This window comes from Myotis brandtii, unplaced genomic scaffold (assembly GCF_000412655.1).
Source record: "Myotis brandtii unplaced genomic scaffold, ASM41265v1 scaffold48, whole genome shotgun sequence".
Taxonomy (NCBI): domain Eukaryota; kingdom Metazoa; phylum Chordata; class Mammalia; order Chiroptera; family Vespertilionidae; genus Myotis; species Myotis brandtii.
In genome coordinates, this window is record NW_005368341.1 from 4,259,549 (window position 1) to 4,284,340 (window position 24,792).

The 24,792-nt window shown below is 40.9% G+C and overlaps 1 protein-coding gene across 4 annotated transcripts in view; it reads right to left on the reverse strand.

Annotated features, from left to right (window-relative positions):
* DYNC1I1 (dynein, cytoplasmic 1, intermediate chain 1) overlaps positions 1-24,792 on the reverse strand; it is a 248,208-nt gene that overhangs the window by 44,136 nt on the left and 179,280 nt on the right. For all 4 annotated transcript variants that reach the window (XM_005876054.2, XM_005876057.2, XM_005876053.2 and 1 more), the window contains 4 exons: positions 23,541-23,687; positions 19,173-19,286; positions 16,575-16,708; positions 12,789-12,933 (listed from right to left, as the gene is read on the reverse strand). In XM_005876054.2, coding sequence (XP_005876116.1) covers positions 12,789-12,933; positions 16,575-16,708; positions 19,173-19,286; positions 23,541-23,687 — 540 coding nt within the window. The remainder of the gene's footprint in view (positions 1-12,788; positions 12,934-16,574; positions 16,709-19,172; positions 19,287-23,540; positions 23,688-24,792) is intronic.

Consider the following 24,792-nt stretch of genomic DNA (forward strand, 5'->3'; position numbering starts at 1 on the left):
GGCGCCCCAACCCCCTGATCGGCCCTGCTCTGTGCGTGACAGGGGGCAGCGCCCAACCCCCTGATTGGCCCTGCTCTGTGCGTGACAGGGGGCAGCGCCCAACCCCCTGATTGGCCCTGCTCTGTGCGTGACAGGGGGCAGCGCCCAACCCCCTGATTGGCCCTGCTCTGTGCGTGACAGGGGGCAGCGCCCAACCCCCTGATTGGCCCTGCTCTGTGCGTGACAGGGGGCAGCGCCCAACCCCCTGATTGGCCCTGCTCTGTGCGTGACAGGGGGTGGCGCTGCAACCTCCCCATCGACCCTGCCTTGAGTGTGACAGGGGGCGGTGCCCCAACCCCCCAATCGGCCCTACCCTGAGCGTGACTGAGGGTGGCATCGCAACCTCCCGATCCGCCCTGCTCTGTGCATGACAGGGCGGCACCCTAACTCCCCAATCGGCCCTGCTCTGATCCTAGGGATTGGGCCTGCCCTCTGCCACCTGGGAGCAGGCCTAGGGGCTGCACCTAGGGATTGGGCCTGCCCTCTGCCACCTGGGAGCAGGCCTAAGCCAGCAGGTCGTTATCTCCCGAGGGGTCCCAGACTTCGAGAGGGCACAGGCCAGGCTGGGGGACCCCCCTCCCCCTCCCCGAGTGCACAAATTTTTGTGCACCAGGCCTCTAGTCTATATATATAAAAGCCTAAGTGACCGGACGACCAGCTGGTAGCTATGATGCACACTGACCACTAGGGGGCAGGCGCTCAATGTAGGAACTGCCCCGTGGTGGTCAGTGCGTTCCCACAGTGGGCAAGCCACCCAGCTGACGATAGGCGCCAGATGCCGGTCTCATGGCTGGTGAGCACAGCTGCGACAGCGCGAGCCTCTCCTGTGGATAGTCCCCCTGTGGGGCCGGGATAAGCAGGAGCAGTGCGGCACCCAGCCCAGGCTTGGGCTCCCTGCCCCGGCTACCTGCCACTTCGTGCACTACTTCGTGCTGTGCGGGATCGATGTATACAGCAGGCTGGAGCCTAATGAGCTAGCAGGTAAGGCTGGGCTGTGGTGGGGCGGAGGTTCACTGATCCCCGCAGGCCAGGTCAAGGGACCCCACTGGTGCACGAATCCATGCACCGGGCCTCTAGTATTATATATGAACCATTTACCACTCTGACTAAAACTGTGGGGAATAGAGAACCAATGTGAAATATGACCACTAACCTGAAGACGCTCAGCTCAGTGGAAAGAAGAAAACAACAAATAAATACAATAAAAGACCTTAACATTATATTGTATTTACATTTTGGATTTTTTGGTGTTGATTAAAATTATTATGAGAATGATTTTATGACTATAGAGTGATATATTATTAGACCAGATGAAATGGTAAATTATTCCAGCATCTGAGTCCACTACTAAATGGCTAACAAAAATAGGCAGACAGTTCAAAATATTAAAACTATTGCTTTTTAACACACTGATTTCTAACGGACTCAATTACAAGCAATGTGAGTGGAAGAAATCTGGGGCCAAGAGGATGTCCACATCACCCCTCTCTAGGCAATGGTTTTCTTTTCTGTAAAGTGAGGGCATTATCTGCAAAGTACTCCTCAGGTTTGCTTTCTGTGACTTAACCAGATTTTCTAGTTGTCTGTCTTTCTTCATTCCCACACATGGACTTTGATTCTGTAAAGGGCATAAAGAGTGTCTATAGAAAAATAAGTGGTATATTTATTTAATCACGATTCCCCGTAGTGCTGGCACTATACCTGCCTTCATGGAGAGCTCCTTCCACGGTTTTCAGAGCCTGACATGCCTCCATCTCGAAATACTGTTTCTGGGCACTTAAGTCTTCCTTCCTTTCAGTCTCTCTTTCCTTTCTCTCTATATATCCTCAAGTTTAATCATCTCCACTCCTACTGATTTTATTCTTGTTTACTTGTTTGACATTATTAGTGGGAGTGCAAATGAGAAAGATGGAATTTATAACTTGTGGGACTAATGGCTAAATGCTTGTCCAAAAGGGTGGAAAACCATGAAATGCAGGTTGAGGTGTTTGAAACGATTAGGAAAGCAAGGAGAGCAACGTCAAAGTTTCCAGACATCTGTTCCAAGGAATACTGTTCTCTCAGCGTTCTTGGGTCAAAACGAACCCCATTATCCACATAGGTTTTGGGATCTCAGACCATATATCCGGTCTGTTCCTAAAGAAAACATTAAAAGGTCTCCCTGCTAAAGATACTTGTTTAACTCTTTCTGTATTGTTTTAAAATCATGGAACTGCTTTTAAAAATGCCAGTTAAGATCCCACAGTATACAAACACTCTTTTATGTTGTAGTATAAGGCGATGGCATAATGAAAGGTGTAGTTCAGAAAGATTATGTTAAGAGAATAGCAGGAAGAATGAGCATGGGGAGACACCAACTTCGGAGAGACTGGTAATAACTTTGTCACAAACTTGATAACAAAGACATAGCCCATTTCTGCTCTTTAGGAGCTTTTTTTTTCTTTCCCAAATGGATAGACTTTTTTGGAGAAGGGTATTCTTAAGAGAAGAGAATGACTGTTCTAAGTTATTAGAAATCTAGAGTAACATAAAATACTAGAAAAGGAAGAAACAAGATCACACACATGCAGACACTCACCGACAGAAAGACACACTTCATTTGGATGGTCCATGGATTGTCATGTTAAAAAAAATGGTCTTAATAGCAAAAGTCAACTCATTGACTGAACTTCGTAAAACGGGGGGTGGACATGATTGAGGGAGAGAAAAAGCAAATCAATCAAGCATAAAGTAAGTTCCATAGGTGGGTGGAAGCCAAGAGTCTCAAGCAAAACCCTCCTGGATTAGTGACCCATTATCCCTCTTAATGCACTGGGCCTGGCCGAGTGGTAAAAGGGAAATCTGGTTTAAAAGTTAAGTTTTTAATCATGAAGGAAGGTCCTAAGTGAGAAGGAAACTGACAACTTATAAGAGCCTTCTTCTTACTTTCGACTTGGGCTTAGTTCAAGCCAATGAACCAGGGGACAGGGGAGAAAACTATTTCACTCCACTGCCAATTCCACAACATTCCTCTCCAGAAACTTCCACAGAGCTGGTGAGCTTCCAGTAGTAAACACTGAGGTCTGTTTCCCCAGAATTTATGGGAGGGCCTGTTACTCCACTTTGGAAGGAAAAACGAGAGTTTTCAATGATTAATTATACTTATTTTTCCTCTACAAAACTCTTATTTATTCTTTACAAAGTACTAGAAGAATGAGAAAAATCTCTCCATTTTTATTGTCCCAAGTTGATAAAGTAGCGATTTTTCCTAATGGTCAAACTCATTCTATATTGTTTGTAACACTGGAAAAATAGCATATATTAGACACAGGATAAAGAACAAAGCAATATACTACTCTGAAAAAAAAAAGAAAGTAGTTAAAGAAATGTGTAGAAATTGTGAAAGTAATGGCTATTAGAATATACCAAGAAAAAAATCCTTACATAGGCTTTCTTAATATTTAAGGCAAATGGGAGTATCTCCATCTTGTCTTGCCATGTTTAAATCCCCTTTGCAAAGTCAGGACTTGGGTAGGAGGGAGGACTGGTGTGAAGAGACTAATGGGGCTCTGTGTGAGGATTAGAACAGTGACAGAAGTCTGTCAGAAAAAGGATGAGGAAGGGAATATGGGTATATTTTGCTCACAAGTTTAAAAATAATTATAAGTTGTTAGAGAAAAGTCCAGCTGAAGATACAATGGAGGAACAAGTAAACATAAAGCCAACAGAAAGGTCACATGAGACAATTCTGCAAGATCCATTCAAGATGGGGGTCACGTGGCAGAATATTTACAGAAGCATACTTAGAATTATGTGACATCACTGTGAGTCACTGGAAGTATTCAGTTGAATGCAACTTCTATTATTTACTATTATCATCAATATCATTGTAGTCTTTATTTATCATCATGATTGAGCATCTGAAAATTTAAGAGGAATAGTGAGTTGGGAGGGAAGTTTCACGAAGGGTTGCAAAAGTGAACATTCTGGTCAATCAAGATGCTACCATTGAATGTGTTCCAATTTTGAGTGCTCTTTAATAATCCAATCAACTTATGTTGAGATAGGAGAGATCTATGGGATGTGTAGAGTTAATCCGGGACACAAGTATTGCTGGTGATCTGATGAAGCAGTCATCAGATGTAGAACATAATGCTAACTAACACTGTGCTTCAGAATCCTGAGGGGAAGGTGAGATGTCTTTGCTGCCCAGTCTTACCCGGTGTGACATCAAAGAAGAGGCAGTGAGGCCCCACTTTAGAATAATCTATAGCCCTTTTCATTTTCCAAAGAAAGTCTACACGCCACTGAATAGCATCAGACTGTCTTTTACCATCTGGTCCCTTTTTGCCTCCAGAGACATCTTTTCATTATTCCTGTTTGGTCACCTTGTACCCATTGCTCCAGCCCAACTAAACCACTTAAATATCAAAATAACAATTGCAACAATAATATTTAATAATAATAGTATTGCTACTTTTTTTTTCATAGTGCTTACCCTGTGCCCAGCACTGTTCTAGGAGCTTTACATATATTAGTTCATTTAATTTCCACATGTATCCTTTATTTTAATTCCCATTGTATAGATGAATAAACTGCAGCACAGAGAGGTAAAGTAACTTTTCTAAAGTCACGAGCTGGAGTATCAACTATTCCATGCTTCTGTTTTTTAATATTCTTTTCCTTTTGCTTAAATGCCCTTCCTTTCCTCTCTTTACCTAACTAACTCTTTCATACTTCAGCGTGGATGTCACCTACTTTGAGAAGCTTTTTTAGAACATTTCCCTCCCCATCCCAACTATACTGCTTTAGTTCTAGTGAGGAATTTCTCATATAAACTATGGTTTAGAGAAGAGTCAAGCCCCCTTTTACTGGAGGGAACCACATCCCACAAGAGACAGAGTTTCCCAGGGATATCTTTAGAAAGAGCCTTCCTGCATGTAACTAGGCCACAGTGTACCAAGTTGTAACTGTCAGGAGCCTCTTCCCTTGCTCACTTGGACAAATACTCTCTTAAGTGGAAGGGGTGGCTAAAGACACACACCATGTTGCCCAGCTCTTTAGATCATTCTCCCAAACTAATGGGAATTCTACTCATCTACTTTGTAAGAAAAATATTTAGGAGGCCACTCTATTCCTGCCTGGATGGTTGCCTTAGATATTTTCCCCAAAATTATAGCTTCTTAAATATTTCCTAATAGAATTTTAAAAGCTTAACCTCAGTTTTCTAATCATTATATTTCTAAATTATGGCCATGCATCTTACTGCTCAAAACCACTGCTAACTAAATATTTGCTACAATATTTCTTTAATATATGTGTTTTGTTTTGTTTAAAAAACCCAGGGATTATTCATTCATGTATTAATTCAGTGATTTATCCAGTACCTACCAGGTGCCAAGACTGTAAGGTACTGGGGAGGCAGACAAAATAATATGGGCCTATTCTCAAGAACCTCACAGTCTTATGGGTGAAACTTCTACATATACTAAATGTGATGATTCATTGGACAAAAGTATTTTTATTACATTAGCTATAATATAGCCATGTTTAACATTTATTTCAATGCATAATCATTTTCAATGAATATGTTTAAATATAATAAGTAATGTTTTTTCTTAGAAACAAAATTTTCCCATTTCTTTTATTCATAAAAACTCAAATTATCATTCCTTTCTAGTTGGTAAGAGGGGGAAAAATCAGCCAAGTTAGCCATTCTTATATTTTAAACTTGGCAGAGGATGTAAAACTGAAATAGATAATACTTATTATTTATTGATTTCACAGCAGTTGCTTGAAAATGGAAGATTATCTTTCTAATTTGTACAAAGTTATCACCACTGTGTCACTTAAATAATTGTGTTTTCAGATTCACTGTTTTGGTAAAAGACTAGAGGACCAAGATGCATGTGAACTGCTAGGACAGATTATGCAATGTCAAGTCATAGTTGGAGGAAGTCATGGATTTCCATCAGTCAAAGGTGTGTCCTGAAAGGTTTCTGGATGATTGCACCCCAGGGTGCTGTCCAGGATCACCATCAAATACCAACACATGGGGAAGTCAGGCCATATACCTGACCAGTCAACATAAAGGAATGGAATTTTAGGGCCAAAGTTCTAGTACAGAAAGGATTTGGAGGATATTATCAATATGAGCAGAAGAAACATGAACCCTTTGAAGTTGAAAGGAAGGGACTGAGCTGGCAAACACACAAAGAGTATCAAGAACCTTAGTCCTTGAGAAGCTGTACCAGAACCAAAATCAATATGAACCCAATGTTTAATTGGAATCCACTGAAACTTTCCAAACTGGATGCAATGATCAAAAGCCCAAAGACTCATAACTTGTCCAGCCACTAAGCTAAACTACAGCACAGGAACAACATTATCCCAAACCTCAGCAAACAGAAAAGCTGAGTGGAATAATGAATATTTTCATCCAGCCAAGAGTTCATACTTTATTTCTGAGCATCAACTCCAGTATTTCTTGATGGATGCAAAATTTAATGTGCTAAGATAGAGTAAAAGGTAAAAGCTGGGACTCAAGAGAATTTATTCAGGCAATGCATTCTTAAATCTTTTTAAAAGGATCACCAAGGATAGACTTTTAAGTATACAGCTTTTTACTGTTCACTTAAAAATAGCCCCATTGATGTATTTAAAGAAGGATGTTCCCAGGGCTAATCAACATGATTGAAACAGCAAAATGACAATAGGAAAATGACATGGCAGGCAAGAAGGAGGTCAGGGCAATTTTTGAAGGAACAGGTTTAGTGGTGAGCATAGGGATACAGGTAGACTGTAGGACAGGGGTGGGGCAACCTTTTTGTGAGTGCGTGCCAAAACCAGCAAAATCTCTGACTCGAAATTCTTCTGCGTGCCAACCCTAATTTTTTGAGAACATGTTATGCCTACTTGATATCTCTTAAGGTGTATGTATGTGAAGAACCTTGAAGAAATAATAAAATTCATTCGAGCGACAAAAACACAGTATATGATGATGAAAAATACATTTATTTTTTAATGTATACATGTACACTGATAGTCTGACAGAAAACTTTATGACTCCGTTTGATATTATCAGTGGGACTTCTGCTGCTGCATCACTGATGACAGAGATTTTACATCAGGTTTATATTTCGTGACCTTAAGAGATATGCAGGAGCTACTACTTTCATCTGTCAGGCTACTCCTATTATGAGACTTAACAAAATTCATCACTGAGAACAAAGATTCACAAGCGTATGTGGATGAAACCAAAACACTGGTCGGATCTAGGAAGGCAGGGAGAGTTAAGGCAGAGGCATAGAAATTGCTCTTCCCCTCTCTCGTCAATCCATGTCTATGGTCTTTAAGATAACTTGTTATGTAAAATTATTTATTTATCTAAGATGCACCTACACTGAATTTATCTGAAAAATAAAAAAGTCGATATTAAGAAAAAAATTGTAAATGGAAGATTATAAGAGAGGGTTTCGCGTGCCAGCAGAAGTTACTGGCGTGCCATGTTTGGCACGTGTGCCAGGGGTTGCTCACCCCTGCTGTAGGAGGTAAAACTGCAGTTCAGTGGGAAAAGTCAGAATACAGGATGGAAAAGGGACATCAAGGTCAAGGGTAGGTGTCTATGTTTTGTTTTGTTTTCAATAAGATGGAGGGAAGGGGAAGTTGGGCATATAGAGATGGGAGACCTCATGTGAATAGGTAGAGGGCCTACATTCTATTTTTAAAAAGTGTTTTTATTGATTTTTAGAGAGAGAACAGATAGAAACATCAATGAGAAAGGGGAACATCAATTGGCTACTGCCTCGTACTGGGGATCAAGCCCATAACCCAGGTATGTGCCTGACTGGGAATCAAACTGGTGACGTCACCTCTTGGTTCCTGGGTCGACACTCAACCACTGAGCCACAGGGGCCAGGCTAGTTTATCTTCCCCACCCTGCCTCCACATCTCAATTAGCACACATCTGGTTGTTCTACTATTCATTTGGACTCTCCCATGTATTGCCTATATGCTAAATAATCAACATAACAATACTCTTTTCTACACATGGTTCTATTTTAACTCTTTATCCACTGAAGCAAGGTCATATAGTTTATTTACTTTGCTTGCATAAAGTTAAAATAAAATATGTTGATAATTAAGATGATGAAGAAAGTTTCTATCACTATCAAAAATGGTTGCATTATTATAATTAAAATAAAGCTCTGCCCTTAATTATATTGCCTTAACTTTCTGACAAAAAAAGAATCTGCCTCTATTACTAAAACATAATTATTTTCTCTTATTCAGTCAATTAAGCTAACGAAACCGGAAAATAAATCATTTTAAAATGTCAAGATTCTATAATACTGTTAGATAGGTTAATTTCCCACCAATAATCAGCATGGCTATTTGATGTTTCAGAACTAATCCACTCTTTGGGGACTATTCAGAAGCCCAAAATATTCAGTATTATATTCTTCCTTTAGCCTTTCCAAATCAAAAGTTCTGTCTAATCTTCATGGAAAATTTAAATAAAACCATATATGAAGGTATTTGTAATATTAAGTTTTCAAATCACAAAGAGAATTGACAATGACTGCATTTTCTCCAAATATACTTTTTCTATTAAACTGTAGTGTTTTTAATATCCTGTGTAGAGAAATTTTATTTTTTAGTCTTGATCTTTAAAATCACAGTTCTCTCTTTTTAAAACAGTGTGAAGTGCTATTGTCAATCACATTACTTATGCAAAGTGCATGGATATGAACTTCCCTATGGGCTTCAAGATTAGATTCATTTCACTCAATATGCTAATTCCAGTATAACATTCTCCCTTCGGAAGACAGATTTTCTTTCCTAATATTTTATCTCTGTGTTAGATATGTGAATTCTTGGTCAGTGGAATGTACAGAGTTTTCCTGTTGTTCGGCTTTCCTTTAAATTTCCTTTGGTTATACTTTTTGAGCTATACTTATTTTTATGCACAAAGCATCATATTGAAGCCACATTTTAAATCTGACTTCTGACTAGTTCAAAATATTATTTCTCTCAGCACCAACTCTTTCTACACTTTGAAGTCTTCTTCCTTATGTTATTTGATTTGCAATCTGCTATGATTTGAATGTTTGTAGTCCCTCCCCCCCCTCCCCCAAAAATTCTTATGTTGAAATCCCAATTCCCAAAGATGAGAATAATAGGAGGTGGGGACCTTTGGAAGTGATTAGATCATGAGGGTGAGGCCCTCACCAATGAAATTAGTGTCTTATCTGAGACTCCACAGAGATCCCCAATATCTTCCAGAAGTGGGGACACAGTGAGAAGGAGTTGGCTATGAACCGGAAGAGAGCCATCACCTGAACACAGCACCTCTATCTCGGGTTTCTCAGCCTCCAGAACTTTGAGAAAAATTTCTGTTGGTTATAAGCCACCCAGTCTATGATATTTTGTTATTGCAGTTTGAACAGACCAAGACATAATCTTAAGTGTGAAGGTTTCCCTACCTCAATTATCCAGTATGCCTCCGCTAACTTTCTTCAGCTTTGTTTAAATGATCAGAGGACTCCAAGTTACTCAGTGAGTTTAAAATAAAGATTACTAAGGTAGCCATTTTAGTCAGAAGGGACTAAAATATAATTACTCATCTCATTTTTTTTCTCTGCTCTGCACCTATCTGAAAATTCTTTGTCAACAAGACTTTAAAAAAACCCTGAAAACCTTGTTTTCCACTATTTCCAAATCAATATTTATATTTTCACTTTGCCCTTTTATTCAAATAAAGGTTATTTTTAGTCATAGTCTTGCAAACGTGATTAGTAATTTTTAGAGATGGTGCCACCATTTCCTTTAAATTTTATGCATGTTCAGATTAAGATGAGGAGACAGACTAGCCAGCGTTGTTAAGAGCATAAAGTGTAACCATTGTTCCCAGTATATCACCACAAAATGTCATGATAAATTTGGGGTTTCAGATATACTCACAGTACAACCCCCTCACCAGAGCAAGTAGGGTGTTAATTAGATCGGGAAACCTGGTTGGAGTGTGGGACATTGCTTTTCATTTTCTTGTCTGAACCCTGAACCCTAGTTCCCAAACACAAACCTCTGATTTCACTGAGAGGAGAAAGGAGGGACCCTCAAAATAATGGAACTGCCCCACTTAGTTCTGCCAGATGGGGAATTTGAAATAAAATTTCAAGTTGGTTTAGAGCAGATTGCCAGGCCCCACCCCCAGACTTTTTGATGCAGAAGGTCTGGAGTGATGCCCAGAGAATTTGCATTTCTGATTAGTCCTAGGTAATGCAGCCCATGACGATCAAGGGCCACACTTTGAGAACCCTTTACCTAGAATTAAAGAGAAGTGGTGCATCTCCCATACCTGAATTTGTAGACCTGCTATAGTCATTTGGGGACAGATTGTGGGCAGTTTTAAATGTCAGATTCAGGAGGTTTCTGAAGACCTAAGAGATTCAATGATGGAGATTTTACACAATTCCTAGTGCTCTTGTACAAGTTAAATTAGACACCACCTGTAAAATGCATCTTGGATATTTAGCCCCAATTGCTCCTTGAGTCTGTGATGTTCAGACATCCTCCGGAGTCAGGGCCATGTCCCATCTCTTGCAAGACCTGATCTAAGCCTTTCTCCTCTCCCTGCCACATCCCAGCTCCCATCAGTGTTAGCAGATAAGTGTGCTTCTGACCTCAATGAGAAAATAGAGACCTTCTCTTATTCTCCACTTCCCTTTAACTAAACCTATCCATAGTCTTTCCTCTAGTCTTAGCTGTGTCCTGCCTCTTCTCCCCACCCCATCCCCACATGGACACCTGATATCACCTTTCTCAATTTTTCAAACCACCCACTATCAATCTACAATTTTCATTGGCTCCTTCTCTGCAGGCCACCAACATGCTCAAGTTTCTCCAAAAGTATAATAATCAAATCCTTCCTTGGCCTAGCTGTCCCTGCTAGCATTGCTCTATCTCCTTCCATTCATAACGCAGTGTCTGAAAGAGGAGTCTATCTTTTCTGTGCCTGCTGTCTTCCCTTCTCACTCCGCAAACACAGATCCACAATCTGTCCCCACTGCTCCATTGAGACTTCTCACTGAGGTCAATGCCACCTACCTCTTGCCTTTCCAATCTGTGTAATCCTTCCAAACCTGCAGCACCAGTAGCTCCAAAACTGTGCCCTGCTCCTCTTCAAATTCACATTCTACTCATAATTTTCTCCCTTGGACTAACTATATGCTGATCACTGTCATAACTATATTTTTAACTCATTCTTGCCCCTGAGCTCCAATATTTTTTATTGCCTTTTAGGAATTTCCAGACATGCTCCAGACTGCTAATTTTCTACCCCCAATCTCAGCCTGCTCCTCCTCCTTCTCCTTTATTTCCTGTTTCCATCACTGGCACCACCATTCCTTCATTCACATGCCTAAGGCAGAAATATCAGAATCGTCAATGACTCTCCTCACAAACCAAATCAATTGGTCACCATGTCTGCTGGATTCTTTCAGACCTGTGTTCTCTATGAAAGCCACGCCCCCACCCCTGCCACTGCCAAAATTCTGGTTCTTACCTGGATGGTCAAACCAGCTTTCTAACTGAAATTCTTGTCTCTAGGCTGTTAAGAGCCAATTCTGCCCTATTTACACAGTTCCTCTTCATTAATACCCATGAAGTACAAACAAAAAGAATCCCAATTTTTCTATTTCTTGAGTTGTTACTTTTAAATTTCCTTTTCTAGTTTCATTTTTCCTGTTTGTTTCCTACGTATTCCTCTTTCTCTGAATTGTGTCTTAGCATTTCTTTTAAAATCCACTTCTTGGATTGTACTAATCACTGCTATTCTGGCCGCTAATAAGTGCACACCTACAATCCAGTGCTCTCTCTGCTTCTGTCCCACATATCAAACTGCCTGACAAAGATAGTGAACTGTGCCCCCAGGCACCTTAAATTCCACCAGTGCAACACTCTTCCCTGACGTGCCCTTCCTGGCATTCTCCATTGCAGTGAATGCTACCACAAACCTCCAGTTGCCCCAGTCATACACCTGGGTTTTGTCCTGACTTCCTCTCTCACCTTCCTTGTATCAAAATCAATTGCCAGTTTTTGTGGCTTCTACCTCTTAAATGGTTCTGAAATCCACCTACTTCTCTGCATCTCAAACTACTGATCTAAGCCACTGTTCTCCCTGCACAGTTACTGCAGCTACCTTCTAGGATTTTTTGCCTTTATCATGCTCCCAAACACGGTCAGAATTACCTTTGAAAACACAATAACATAGTGCCATTTATTAGCTTAAAAAACTCCAAAGACTAAAACACAAAAACCCAAAATCAAAAAACAAAACCCAGGCCCAAGTCATATTATTTGCATAGGTGAATATGTATGTAATGAAGGCTACAAAGCCTGGGGCCATCAACACTAAACTGACAGCAGAGGTTACCTCTGGGGAGAGGGGTGGGATAATAAGCAATGAAGGGGGTGTCATAGGTGGGATTGGTGTTGGTGAAGGAGAACTTCAGTTTTTATCATTAGAATTGTTTAAATTTTTTACAATTAGAGTGTTTTCAGTACTGTATTATTTATATATTTCAAAATATATAAAATAGGCCCAGGAAAGGACCTTTGAGGCAGATGGGGTTCATGAGGAAGTTGTACAAATTCCAGTGCCAGGTCACCTGGAAGAGACCTCCGATTCTCTATACCTGCCCCCAGGGAGCAAAAATTGTCCTCGGCACCTCTGTGTTACCTGAGCATTTCACTCCGGGAATTCTTACCTTTGTGGTCCACAGTTTGACAGTCCAGTCAAATGATGACGTGACAAACAGGTGTGAGAAGTCCACGGGGCCCACTGCCATGTGGCAGTTAATTCCTGTCACTGGCCCCTGGTGCCCTTCGAAGACCTCACCGATCCCTGCTTTGCTGCATGAAAAAAGCCACACAAGAGCAGAGTTTCAGTGATCTTTGCAAAGTTATTGTTACTTTAAAAAACAAATTTGTCTCTGCATGACTACTTCCCGAAGATTTACACCACCAAAGTGAAACCACTTTCACAGTGTCTTGAGAGAAAGAAAATACTAAACTACTTTTGGTAATTAAAAACCAATAGAGTGCAACGTAATCTTTTTAACCTTCAGAATTTAATATAAAATTTCATCATTTAATCCTTTTTCAGGAGTTCCTCAAATCCTATCATTGTGGATGAAGCTACCTTGATGAAAATCATATATATATTTAGATCTCAGAAGCTTCATTTTTGTAATAAGACAATTCTATTGTTGTGATCACATTCTGCACATGTTTCATTTTAATTTCTTCTGTGGAGCCCCTTGGCCATAAAATTCCATACAATCTCATATAAATATATTTACTCTTTCAAGGAAATTTCTTAAATTAGGTTGACATACCCGAACAAGCAATACTTTGTGGGAACCCTTGCCACTGCAAAATAATATGCATAACTTAAAGGAAATATGGATAAAATGATGTTTTCACCGAAAGCAGAAGAGAAATTTACAAATTTGTAATATTCCTAAGGGCTGGTGCCTTGTTATGATAATATATTAGCATATAATAAGTGCTCAATAAATGTTTGTTGAAACAAATAACAAAGGAAAAGAGACAAACGTAAGCCTTTTTTTTCCCTAACACATTTGAAAATGAGTGATACACATTTAGAAAGTTATCCACAGACATATGTCACTTACTTAACTGAGCCGGCATTATTTCCAGGCCCCTATTATATCACACACTAGCCTGCACACAATCATACCCAATTAGAAAATATAGCAAAGTGCCGTATGCTAGAAATCCACGTGCTATGACAAATACGTTAGGATTGTAGAATCTAAATATTATGTTACTGAGAGTAAAAATGAACTGAGTTATTAAAACATTTGGGCTTCTGGAGCACCAATGGACGTCAATGTGCTGAGCAAAATGTGAAATCACGAGCAAAGTGCTGCAGTGTGTGCCCCTGCAACGGGCACCCAAACTCTGCCCAGCGAAGCTGCTAACAGCAGTTCCCCACGTGACCCTTTAAGTCTGTGCTAATGAACACGAGGAACTGATCTTTGAAGTGGCCCCTGGTGAGGCTCCACTTGCCCTTAACAGCATCCTGAAAAGGTTTATAGGGTGCAAAATGAGGACTTGGTTTAATTTATGGAAGTAGATTTGCACCTTCTCTGAGTTAGGCCAAAAACAGAAACCCCACCCCCCTTTTCCCCACAGCCCTCTATGACCCATTAAAAATTACTACAAAGCCAAATGCCTGCTACTTTACAACCTCACGAAGATCTGTGCTTTCTATTTCAGACGGATGGGCCAGTGTGAAAGCTTAATCAAGTGCGCTGTAAAAAGATACGTGGTGTGTACCACAGACACCCTTCTTTTTTGGAACTACAGTACACATTCTGTTTGTGCTTGGAAAGCACAGTAGCCACAGGACAAAAATATTCACCATGGAAAAGGTTACTCACATTACAGAATCCAACAAATAAATCTGAAAGTTATCAATGAACACGCTCTGTAGCCTTCACAGATAATTAAGGTCCTGGATCAAGTCAATGGAACCTATGCCCTGTTGACCGTAATAAATGTTCAGACAAAGCTATGACTCCCGTTTGGCCCACTGCACTGTTGTGCCTCTCTCATGCCCCCTATGACACTTTACCTGTATTGCAGAGAGTTGTACGTTTACCTTTGCTACCATCATCAGTTTCTTGAAGCTAGGAGCCAGGTTTAAAGGATGTCTGCATGCCCAGCAGCATCTAGCAGTGCACTATGCTCATAGTAGGTTTGCAGTGAATGTTTGCATGAATGAACAACTTTATCAGATCTTTTTATGCTGGTTTTAGCCAGTTTTGATGACGTAGGACCATTCGACATGGAGCCAGGAGGCAGATCTTCCCAGTCATCTTTGAACCACGTGAGCAAGGCAAATACTGCTTGTTACTATGTGCAGAGCAGTAGGAACATTGCAGCTAGTATTGTGTACATGGAAAAACTACATAGCTGAGCCATGGGTGCTTGTTAATTCTACAAATCACACAAACACAGGAGTATAAACTTGGAACAGTTTTTGGTTCCTCATTACATCTAAGTAGGCAAGGATGAGTGCAAGAGATGAAAAATCAATCGAATTAGAACAAAAGTGAGAGAAATTATGCACCAAGGTGAACACAGTGAACCTTGCAAAAGACGTGAGGCTACTCATTAAGTCTTGCATGCAATTTTACAATCTAGTCTAAATTACTGGATTCTACTTTACCCTGATGGCTTTCCAGGGGGCATTGGCCAATTTCTCAATCAAGACAGAGTTCTTAGCATCTAGAAACTTCATAGTGGCTTATGTATCTCATACTATTCCAGCCTCTGTGACTGGGAGGAAGGGCCCTGGGCACTGCTCTATAGTGTTAGGATATTGCCATTTCTTTATCCCCCATATAGATTTTTAGTTCCCCACTTTACTAGATGCCAGGCACCAGGCGGGGAATCAATGATGAAATGAGAATAGTATAGCAAGAGCAAAATGGCAGATGAATGAGTAGTTGAAATAAAATGAGATTAATATTATTGCAGAAGCATACATAAAAATATATAAAATAGCAAGTCTATCTGACAGCCTCTAGTCCTATCCCACTTATTCTACTTTCATTTCTCTGTAGTGCATAGCATCTTAAATCCTATATTTACTTGTTAATTGTCTTTCAACCTCAACCAGAATATGAACTCCACGTCAGTTTTGTTCCTACCGCATCCTTATGATGTAATGGTGTCTGGCAGATGGTAGGTGCTTGGCAAATATTCCTTGAAGGAATGAATGAATAAAGGAGTGAAAATTCTATGGAAGCATAAAGGAGGGCATGGTTTCCTTTGCCCAAAAGAGTTTGGAGGAGATTCCATGTGGCATGAGCTCCACGCTGGCTCTGGAAAGTGAGGAGGAATTATCCGGGCCAACAGGAGAGACACGCTAGGCCGGGAGGAGGAAATTGCATGTACAAACTCATGGACTCTTATCCCTACTGGGTGCGTGGCTGGAGCCTGAAGGCTGAGGCTGGAAAGGGGCAGGGAGTGCGGGTCTCACATGGTTAGCTAAGAAGCTGGGGTCTTTTTCCTCAAGCCAGTGTGAGCCATCAAAAGCTTACAAAAGGCCCTAGCCTGTTTAGCTCAGTGGATAGAGCATCGGCCTGCGGACTGAAAGGTCCCGGGTTAGATTCCGGTCAAGGGCATGTACCTTGGTTGCGGGCACATCCCCAGCAGGAGGTGTGCAGGAGGCAGCTGATCGATATTTCTCTCTCATCAATGTTTCTAACTCTCTATCCCTTTCCCTTCCTCTCTGTAAAAAATCAATAAAAAATATTTTTAATAATAATAATAAAAAAAGCTTACAAAAGGCTAATGACCAGAGCACATGGATGCTGTATAGGATCATGAAGACTTGAGGTGGCGCTTGCATCTCTTCAGAAACACCCCGCTCAGAATGCAAGGTGGTGATAACCCAGACAGCGATCACAGACCTTTCGGAAATGAGGAACACGTCATTGGTAAGCAAACAAAATCACCTTCCATGACGACAGGCCGTGTAGACCGTCCCCTCCTCGCTGCCAACCACGAAGTTATTGACGTCTCCCGTCGGGAAAGCCATTCCGGTAACAGCCACAGGCTTGGACTTATTGTACACCAGCTCCATGCTCTCCTACCAAAACACGACGCGGTTACATTCCCTCTGTCAACTCCTCGCCATGCCAAAGATAGCACGGAAAAATCATTTGGCCAAATCGTCTGTTTGCTTTTCACACAGCGTTACAAAAGACCCCGGCTGTGCCAGAAACCACGCCGGGCGGCCCCTGACACGCGGGCTTCTGTGTCTCTCTGGTTTCAGGCGGCTGGATTTCATCAGCGCGGCTGCTTCTTAAGTCGGGCAGAGATGACAGGTGAGAATTTTGAAACTAATGGTGCAGAAACTAAAGATAATACTGTAATGGTTACACTTGTCAGCCCCAGGCTTTAATAAAACACACAATACCCTTGTATTTACAAACATTTTCAAAATCAATTGTTCGTGAGACGACACATGTATTAATATCAGATGTACGAAAGCCCATCTGTCAAAGCCGGAGTGTGTGTCCTCCGCGGACTGAAACCAGAAAGTTGTCACTCAGGTCAGAAAAACCAGATTTCAACCGGGACTAGATTTCATCCAGGGTGGCCGTTGAGTGAATAGGCTAGAAGCCTGCAAAGAACAGCGTTTAAATAAGGGTTTAAAGTAGTAAATGAGAGTCTCTATTTTACCTGAAATTACTTTTTAAAATAGGGAATTAAAGTGCAGTTTAAAACACATTCTGCTGAATCAAGTTTAATGACAGCAAAGAGTAATTATGACTAACATCCATGAATGTTTTTGCTATTTACTTCAAACAGCCTACTATGTGCACATGAAGTAATTTAAAAAAAAAATCATTCTAGGCCCTAGGGGATCATGTCATTATAGCTGCTTGTGAATTTGGTCCTTTTTTCCCCAAAACAAGTAAATCGTGTCAGCTCAGCCAAGGAGTCCATGAATGGGAAGCGCATGCTCAGAGTCTGGGCAGCCCAGACCATGGTCCCAGTACTGAGACCCACAGAGTGAGTGCATCAGTGAGGGGACCCTGGGACAACTTAAAACAGGAAACTGGACCATCCAGTGGCGTGCCCCATCGACAGAAGTAGCAGCAGGGAAGGTACAGTCTCTTGGTCTCCCACTTGGGACAGAGAGGGACCAGGGCTCCAAGAGGGTGTCATGCCATGAAACCCTCAATCTGTGTATGGAGACAGGAACACGTCATCGGTAAGAAAACCATGCAGGCGCGCTAGAGCTAACAAAAACGGTCTTGTAGCCCCTGCATCACTGGTTTTAACCAAAACAAATGCATGTTTAATCAGCAAAATGGGCAATTAAAAATTCCTAATTAGAGAGTTGGCTCTTGTATCTGTTTACAATCTCCATGCTTTTAAAGGAACATATTGTTGAAACTTTTAAGACAAAGCCATAAAATACCCACCCACACACAACTCCTGACTTACATAATGTTAAAGTCAGCAAAAACAGAGTAACTTAAATTGTAAGATGCTTATTAGCTCCCCTCTCCCCAAAAAATTATTTAAAAACTTATTTAGCCTTAGTATTCTCTACATCTGTATTTTGTGGAGACTTCTGGGAGGTTCTTTATAGTTTCTACATTTCCTTATGTATCTTGAAACTTCCATGCTTTCCAAAACTGAGAGAGACATTCTTGGGTCATTCATTGTTCCAGGAAAGGGAATAGGAATATTAAAATTGAGAATCATCTCTTAGATATCTTTTACAATTTTCTTGATGTTTCCTCTCATTTTTTCTCAAAGGTTATGGCAATAAATTCTTCTCTGTGATTTTAGCTGGAAGAGAGTTAAGTACTTTTTCTCCACAAAGAAATGTGAGAATAGTGTGTGTACGTGTTTGTGTGTGTAGGTAGTGTCTTCCTGTGTGTATGTATACATACATATATTCTGCAAGTTGCATTCAGACGCCTCCACCCATCCGTCTCTTGCCTTCTATTCCTTTGTTTGGTTCCCATTACTGTAATCAGCAGTGGTTTGAAATCTTTGGAACTATTTCATTTTTGACTTCTCATTCGTTGAGCAAGGAATGGCAGGAGCCATACTAACAACATTCCAGAGGAGAAAACAGATGGTTTGACAAATTCTTTATACACACAGGCGGTCGTCTAGGCAATGAATACAAGGAAGGGCCTGGGTGTCTGTTTTGCCAGGATACCTCTTCTCAGAGGGATTGCTCTGTTGAGCTCCCGCCTCCTTTGCATCTGTTTAGCAATTCTGTAGGGTAGGTACAATTCATACCACAGGCAACTTCTATAATTACTATGCTTCAAAATGGATTATTTCATTTTCACTTGAAACTGACCTAAGGATTAACGTCTTACAATAATTACATGATTTGTGGTAAAGGAAATGGGTTTTGGCTTCAAGAGGAGACTGCTGAAAGCAGGCCCCACTCTTTCAAGTGCATCCATTGGTTTTAGCTCCTATAGGATGTGAGGGTTTGGCTTTTAGGAACTGTGTTCCATTAGGCAGGTATCTCTTTTAACCAGGATGCTCTTCTGTGTAGGGGAAAACAAACCCACCTGTGGCGTTGAGAGCATATCCAGGCTCCAGGAACACATTTTACCATCAGTAGAGACGGTGATGAGGTTATGAGCATTCTGGGTCCCAACAACATTTACACAGTACACGGGATGCTGCAAAAACATAAACATGGAGGATCAGACTCCGACCCAGGAGGAAATGCTTACATTTGAGTGTTAAACACATTACTCCAAAACAAGGATTAAAGAAGGACATAATCCTACAATAACACAAGCCTCAGGTCATTTGCCACTTTTGATTTGAACCTGATTTCTTTCTAAAAGCTGTGTCAGCAACACATAGTGGTGGAAACGCAAAGCTTCCCTGTGCTCAGTCAGGTGCAGTGCAACAGAGCTGAAGGAAGCTACATAGAGCAAGGGAGGGTTGGTGGGGAGAAGCCATACAGGGAGGTGAATCTGGATTGCTTGAATGAGTCTCCATTGCACAGTTTGGCATCTGAGCTCACCAAGAGTGATGGAAAAAGCCAGTCTTCAAAAGGGGAGAACTATTGGCTTTTGGAAGGAATAAGTATTACGAAATCTGGAGTTTAAGGCATTATGGTCATAGTGCCAAACATTTGTTAACATTCTTTATAAGAAGTGGTTAATATTCATCAGCCTCTTTCATTTGAGGGAGAGATGTTGGTGGTGGAAACTATTGGCACAATGCACCTCGTGAGATAAAATTAGGTTCTTTTATGTTACTGCAAAATCTAAGAAAATGATAGATTTATTTTTCAAAACATGATTTGCCATAGTATGGAGGCTTAGATTTGGCCAGGACCTTGAGAAAGGTCATGTATACATCCCAGGAGTCATAAGAAAGATGCTCTCTAACCTTCTGTCATAACTCTAGTAGGTTATCCCACTCTGTAGAATCCTAAATGGCAGCCTAAAATCATTTGCAGCTGCACATTAAATACTAAATAGAAGGTTAGTATGAGCAGAACCTAGCAGCAATTTGGGTTAGATTTCAAGCAGCTTAGCCATCAGTGGCCAAACCACAGCTTAGCTGATGCTTCTCTGTGCAAATAGCTGACAGTCTAAGTCTTACTCTTGATGAGTTACTGTCCATTATACCCAGCCACAATGACAATGAAACAATCTTTAATATTGGAAAGTTGATATTATATAAAGAATGGTTCCCAAACTGTTATTATCATATAAACTCCTGGTCAGAAGGGACCATAATAATCATTTAGGCCAGCTGCTCATCTGCCTTTACCAAGAGGTGGTCCAAACTCTGCTTAAACACCTTTCTTTGGGGTAGTTAGTTTTAGCACTAATTCCTTCCACCAATGGGGTAAAGAAAGCTCAAAGAGATATTTTCAGTACAGTGCCCTCTGGGATTATACTGGTCAACTCAAAACAATATTTAGTTTGTTATTGTGCCTTCCTCCCTCAGTCTTGTCTTACTTAGACTAATCATCACCAATTCCTTCAATTGTCCTTGAGTACCTGGTTTTCAATACCTTCCCCATCCTGGTCACAATCTTTTGAATATGCTATATTTTGTCTGAGTTCCTCTCAACATTGGAGTTGTGAGAAAAAAAAATCTACCTATACTCTGAGAGAATCTAGAAATCCAGGGAGTGCTGAATAGTCACTTCTCATGTGATAAAAAATACACCTGTATTAATGCATCTTAAGATTACATTTGCTGCTTTGGTGATCACATCATCTCTTTTACCCAGTTGATGGACCGTCAACTAGTCAACTAAGTCTTTTCCATACCATATTCCTACAGAAACTTTCCAATGAACCAGCTCTAGTGGATCTCGCATGGGAGATCTGAAACTGAATGTTATCCTGATCAGGTCCTTTAATATCAAAGGGCCTAACTGGTGGGGGGACTGTGGACAATGCTTTTCCTCCAGTCTCTCCTGGGGTGTGTGGGACCTGAAGCAGTACGCAAATGCAAGCCCTGAGCCACACAGCCTACAAAGCTCTGCACGAAAATCAAGTGGGAGAATGGGTGAAACGAATTCTCACCTAAAAAGAGCAGACTTAGCAAAACTGAAGAATGGTAGACAGAAAGTGACAAGAATCATATGTAGAATATAAAACAGAAAGAAGCAAAGGAATGACCAGGACAAACAAACAAAAAATCTCAATAACACAGCCAACAGTATAGCGGTTACCAGAGAGGAAGGTGTGTGGGGGGAGGATGAAGATGGTAAAGGGGATTAAATGTATGGTGTTGGAAGGAGACTAGACTTGGGATGATGAGCACACAATGCAATGTACAGATGATGTATTATAATATTATGCACTTGAAATGCTTATGTAATCTTATTTCACCCCAAATTTTTAAATTAAAAATCCCTAAAGATGGGCAAGCAAGGTCCAAACAGTGTTATGGACCTAAAATCTACATAGGGTTTTTCAGCAAGAGTCCACTGGTTTATTTGTTGTTGTTGTTAACCATGGAGCATCAACACAAATCACCAAGACCCTAGTGGACTGGGACTCCCATGAATGGGTATAGTAGGGAAAAAGGCAGCTAGAAGAATGTGTAGAGCCAAATGCCTAGAGAAAGAATATGTGTGGTAGCCCCTCCCTGGCTTTAATCAGTACTACTGGCCTCTGCTTTCATGAGTAATAAAACTCAGTTTAAAAGAAAAGAGAGAGATGTAAAGAAACCAGAACAGAAGCAGACACGTGGGCATGTCTACTCATACACAGACACAGACATACACAACTCTACTTAATGAAAAGAAAAAAGCAATGGTAGAACTAATTTTTCCTGTTTAGATGCCAGATTGTTTTTATTTATTTTAGGAATAAACTTACTGTGTGGCAGAAGGCTTTTGCTTTAATTAGGGTTTCCTGTTGTCTCAAATACATATGTGTGGTGGGTGTGAAAGGAAATTAGTTAGTAATCTGTGGTGGACCTCTTTTTCCTTAACCACTTTTGATCCTGGTACCAATCAGCCAGGCATTAGTGGAAGTTGAAAGACAGTCACAAAATTGACCGTGCACTTTTTAAGCTATGGATTCAACAAAATACAGCAAAAGAGAAGAAGAAATTGTTGTTTTATTTTCTAACAGAAATAATGTCACTGTTTGGCAATAATTGTCTTTTCCTTGTGACGATCACGTCCTAAGCTATTTGAAAAAGAAAGGTGAACTCTTTGGAAGAGCTGGATTTTGACTCTCCCCAAAAGCTGATTGCTAAATAATCTAACATTTGGCTTTGTAATTTTTTGAAATTTCAGAAGGTATGCTCGCAAAGACACCAGATAGACACATAGAGCCAAGAAGTGTTTTCACGCTACTGGAGCAAACACCTGCACCAAGCCCATCTTCTCATGGGTCACAATTTTCTGTTATTAGTTTGGAGAAATGGGGTAGGCCTGAGCAATTTTCCAAGATCCCCAAGAACTAGTTTCACCTGCATGTGTCTTGGGCCCCAGTCAATAAGAATTAAGACTAACTTGGTATTTGTCATTTTCCATTGTCAATCTTACAAGAGTGGAAGAATTTTCCTCTTCATGGTCTAGCTAAAACAGCCAACAGTCCTTTTTTAAAGCTAGAGTGGTTTTGAGGCCCTCAGATGAAACAAATGAGGCAACCACATTAAGGAAACTGAAACAATAGTAGAGCTGTTTCCTTGGGCATAATTTGGGCATTTCAGAGAAGGAACATCAGTTACCCTGAATGTCAAGGTAGCAAGGATTGATGGAGACATGCCTGTCTTCCCATTCCTCTTAACAATTTCTAAATACACCTGTCAGTCTCTTAAAGGAAATGACAGAGCAGTTGTCTTCCAAACACTATACTAAACCTCTTCTGCTAAATTATGGGTAATGGTTTTGAGATGTTAACTTTTAACCTTAGGGATTATTTTGTCACTGCAGACTTCACTGTTGAGACTTACATCATGCATTCCAGAATTTAAAGCCACAGCACTCCCTCCAATCACAAGTGGAAAAGGCCTATTGGCAAAAGTCTCATGTGCCATCCAGACACATGAAATGCTTACTCTTCATGGTCTGTTTGAGAATGACTTTCTATCTTAACATGTAAATGTGAAGGGTTTGTTTAGGGAAACAATTGAACAGATGCCTTTCCTAAAGTTTCTCCCTATGTCCATTTTTAGCTTGCATCCACCCTCACAGGTGACCTTTGGGACATCCAAAGAAATCCTTTGTATGTGCTAAAACTTGCAGATTATTGAGAGACTTCTCTAACCCAGTGCTTCCTCCGCCTACTTGGCACTCGGCTTTATTTTAGTCAGTCAGGATCTAATCACTATAAATTAGATACTTGGAACTTGGAGTTACTGAAAATATTGTACTTTTGTCAGTTATTCCTTCTTTCAGGGCTTGGCTGGCCAACAGGGGATGTGACAAAAGCTTGACTTACTGTGTGTGCAGCAGCTGACAAGGGTGTCCGCTGCACTGGCGTCCTCCGATGACTGCGATTATCCCACAGGACTATCTGGCCCGAGTACGTCCCACCAACCACCAAGTTGGGATGGAACCGAGCAAAGCAGACTGACATCACAGAGGACTGTGAAGAAAAGGGGAGAGAGGAGCACTGTGAAAGGCTTGGAGAAAGCTTATTTCTTCCTGAAGAGAAAACAGTTCATTACATAAACCCAACACATTCTGGAAAACATAAAGCAATGATGAAGTGCAGAGTGAGTAGGACATTTTGTACACAGACTTTCCCTTGAGACGGTGGCCAATGGTTACCCCTTGAAACTTGAAATCTGAAGTCCTGGCCAGGTCATCAAATAGGCATAAAACCTATCTGATGCACATCATTGTTTTGTGGTCTGGAAAGCTTGCTATATGGACATTTCCCATTGACCAATAAAACTGTATCAGAGCTAATATTAATTCTCCACTTTACAAAGCCATCCTCTGCTTTGAGGTCATGGCCACATCAAGTTATACTATGAACAGGGTTGGCAAGGCTTTGAAGGCTTTCAAGATGGGGTGCTTTTTCTGTTTTTGGCTTCGTGTAGACTTCTAGGAAGCGAACTGACCTCAGGCTGATCCAACCGGTTCCTCCTCAAATTCCCTCGCCTCCCATGAGCATTCTCCTGACCTTTATCCTGCCCACTTCAGACAATTCTTAATGTTATTCTTTGCCTATTTTAACAAACAGTCAGAAACGGATTTCAGTCCAACTCTGCCATGGCCTGTCATAGCGTCGTGAATGTGGTTTCTGAAATTCCACAAAAGACTACTGGGCACAACATTTTATAGGAAATTGCTTAGTGGAGACAGAGCCATGATATACTTAAAATCAGACAAGTTGGCTGGTCCACATCAGCTTAGAAGTCCATTTTGTTTCCTGTAGTGGTTTCCCTGTTTGTGTTTATGTGCAGAAGTAATTGTTTTTAATAAATACATTTCATCCCTTCAATTAAATTCAATAAATGATCTTATGTGTAAGAAAGGCATTGTACCAGGCATGACGGGAATACAAAGGTAGTCACTGCCCTCCACGAATTTGTGCCCTGGTAAAGGAAAAAGGCAGGCAGGCAAAGTTGCTGCTAATCCACCCATACCAGTCCATGCCTTTGTATGAAACTGAAAAAGGTGACTCTGCACAGACACAGTCATGCAGGTGGGTGGGTGCCATGGCAAGTGGAGTAAGGTGAATT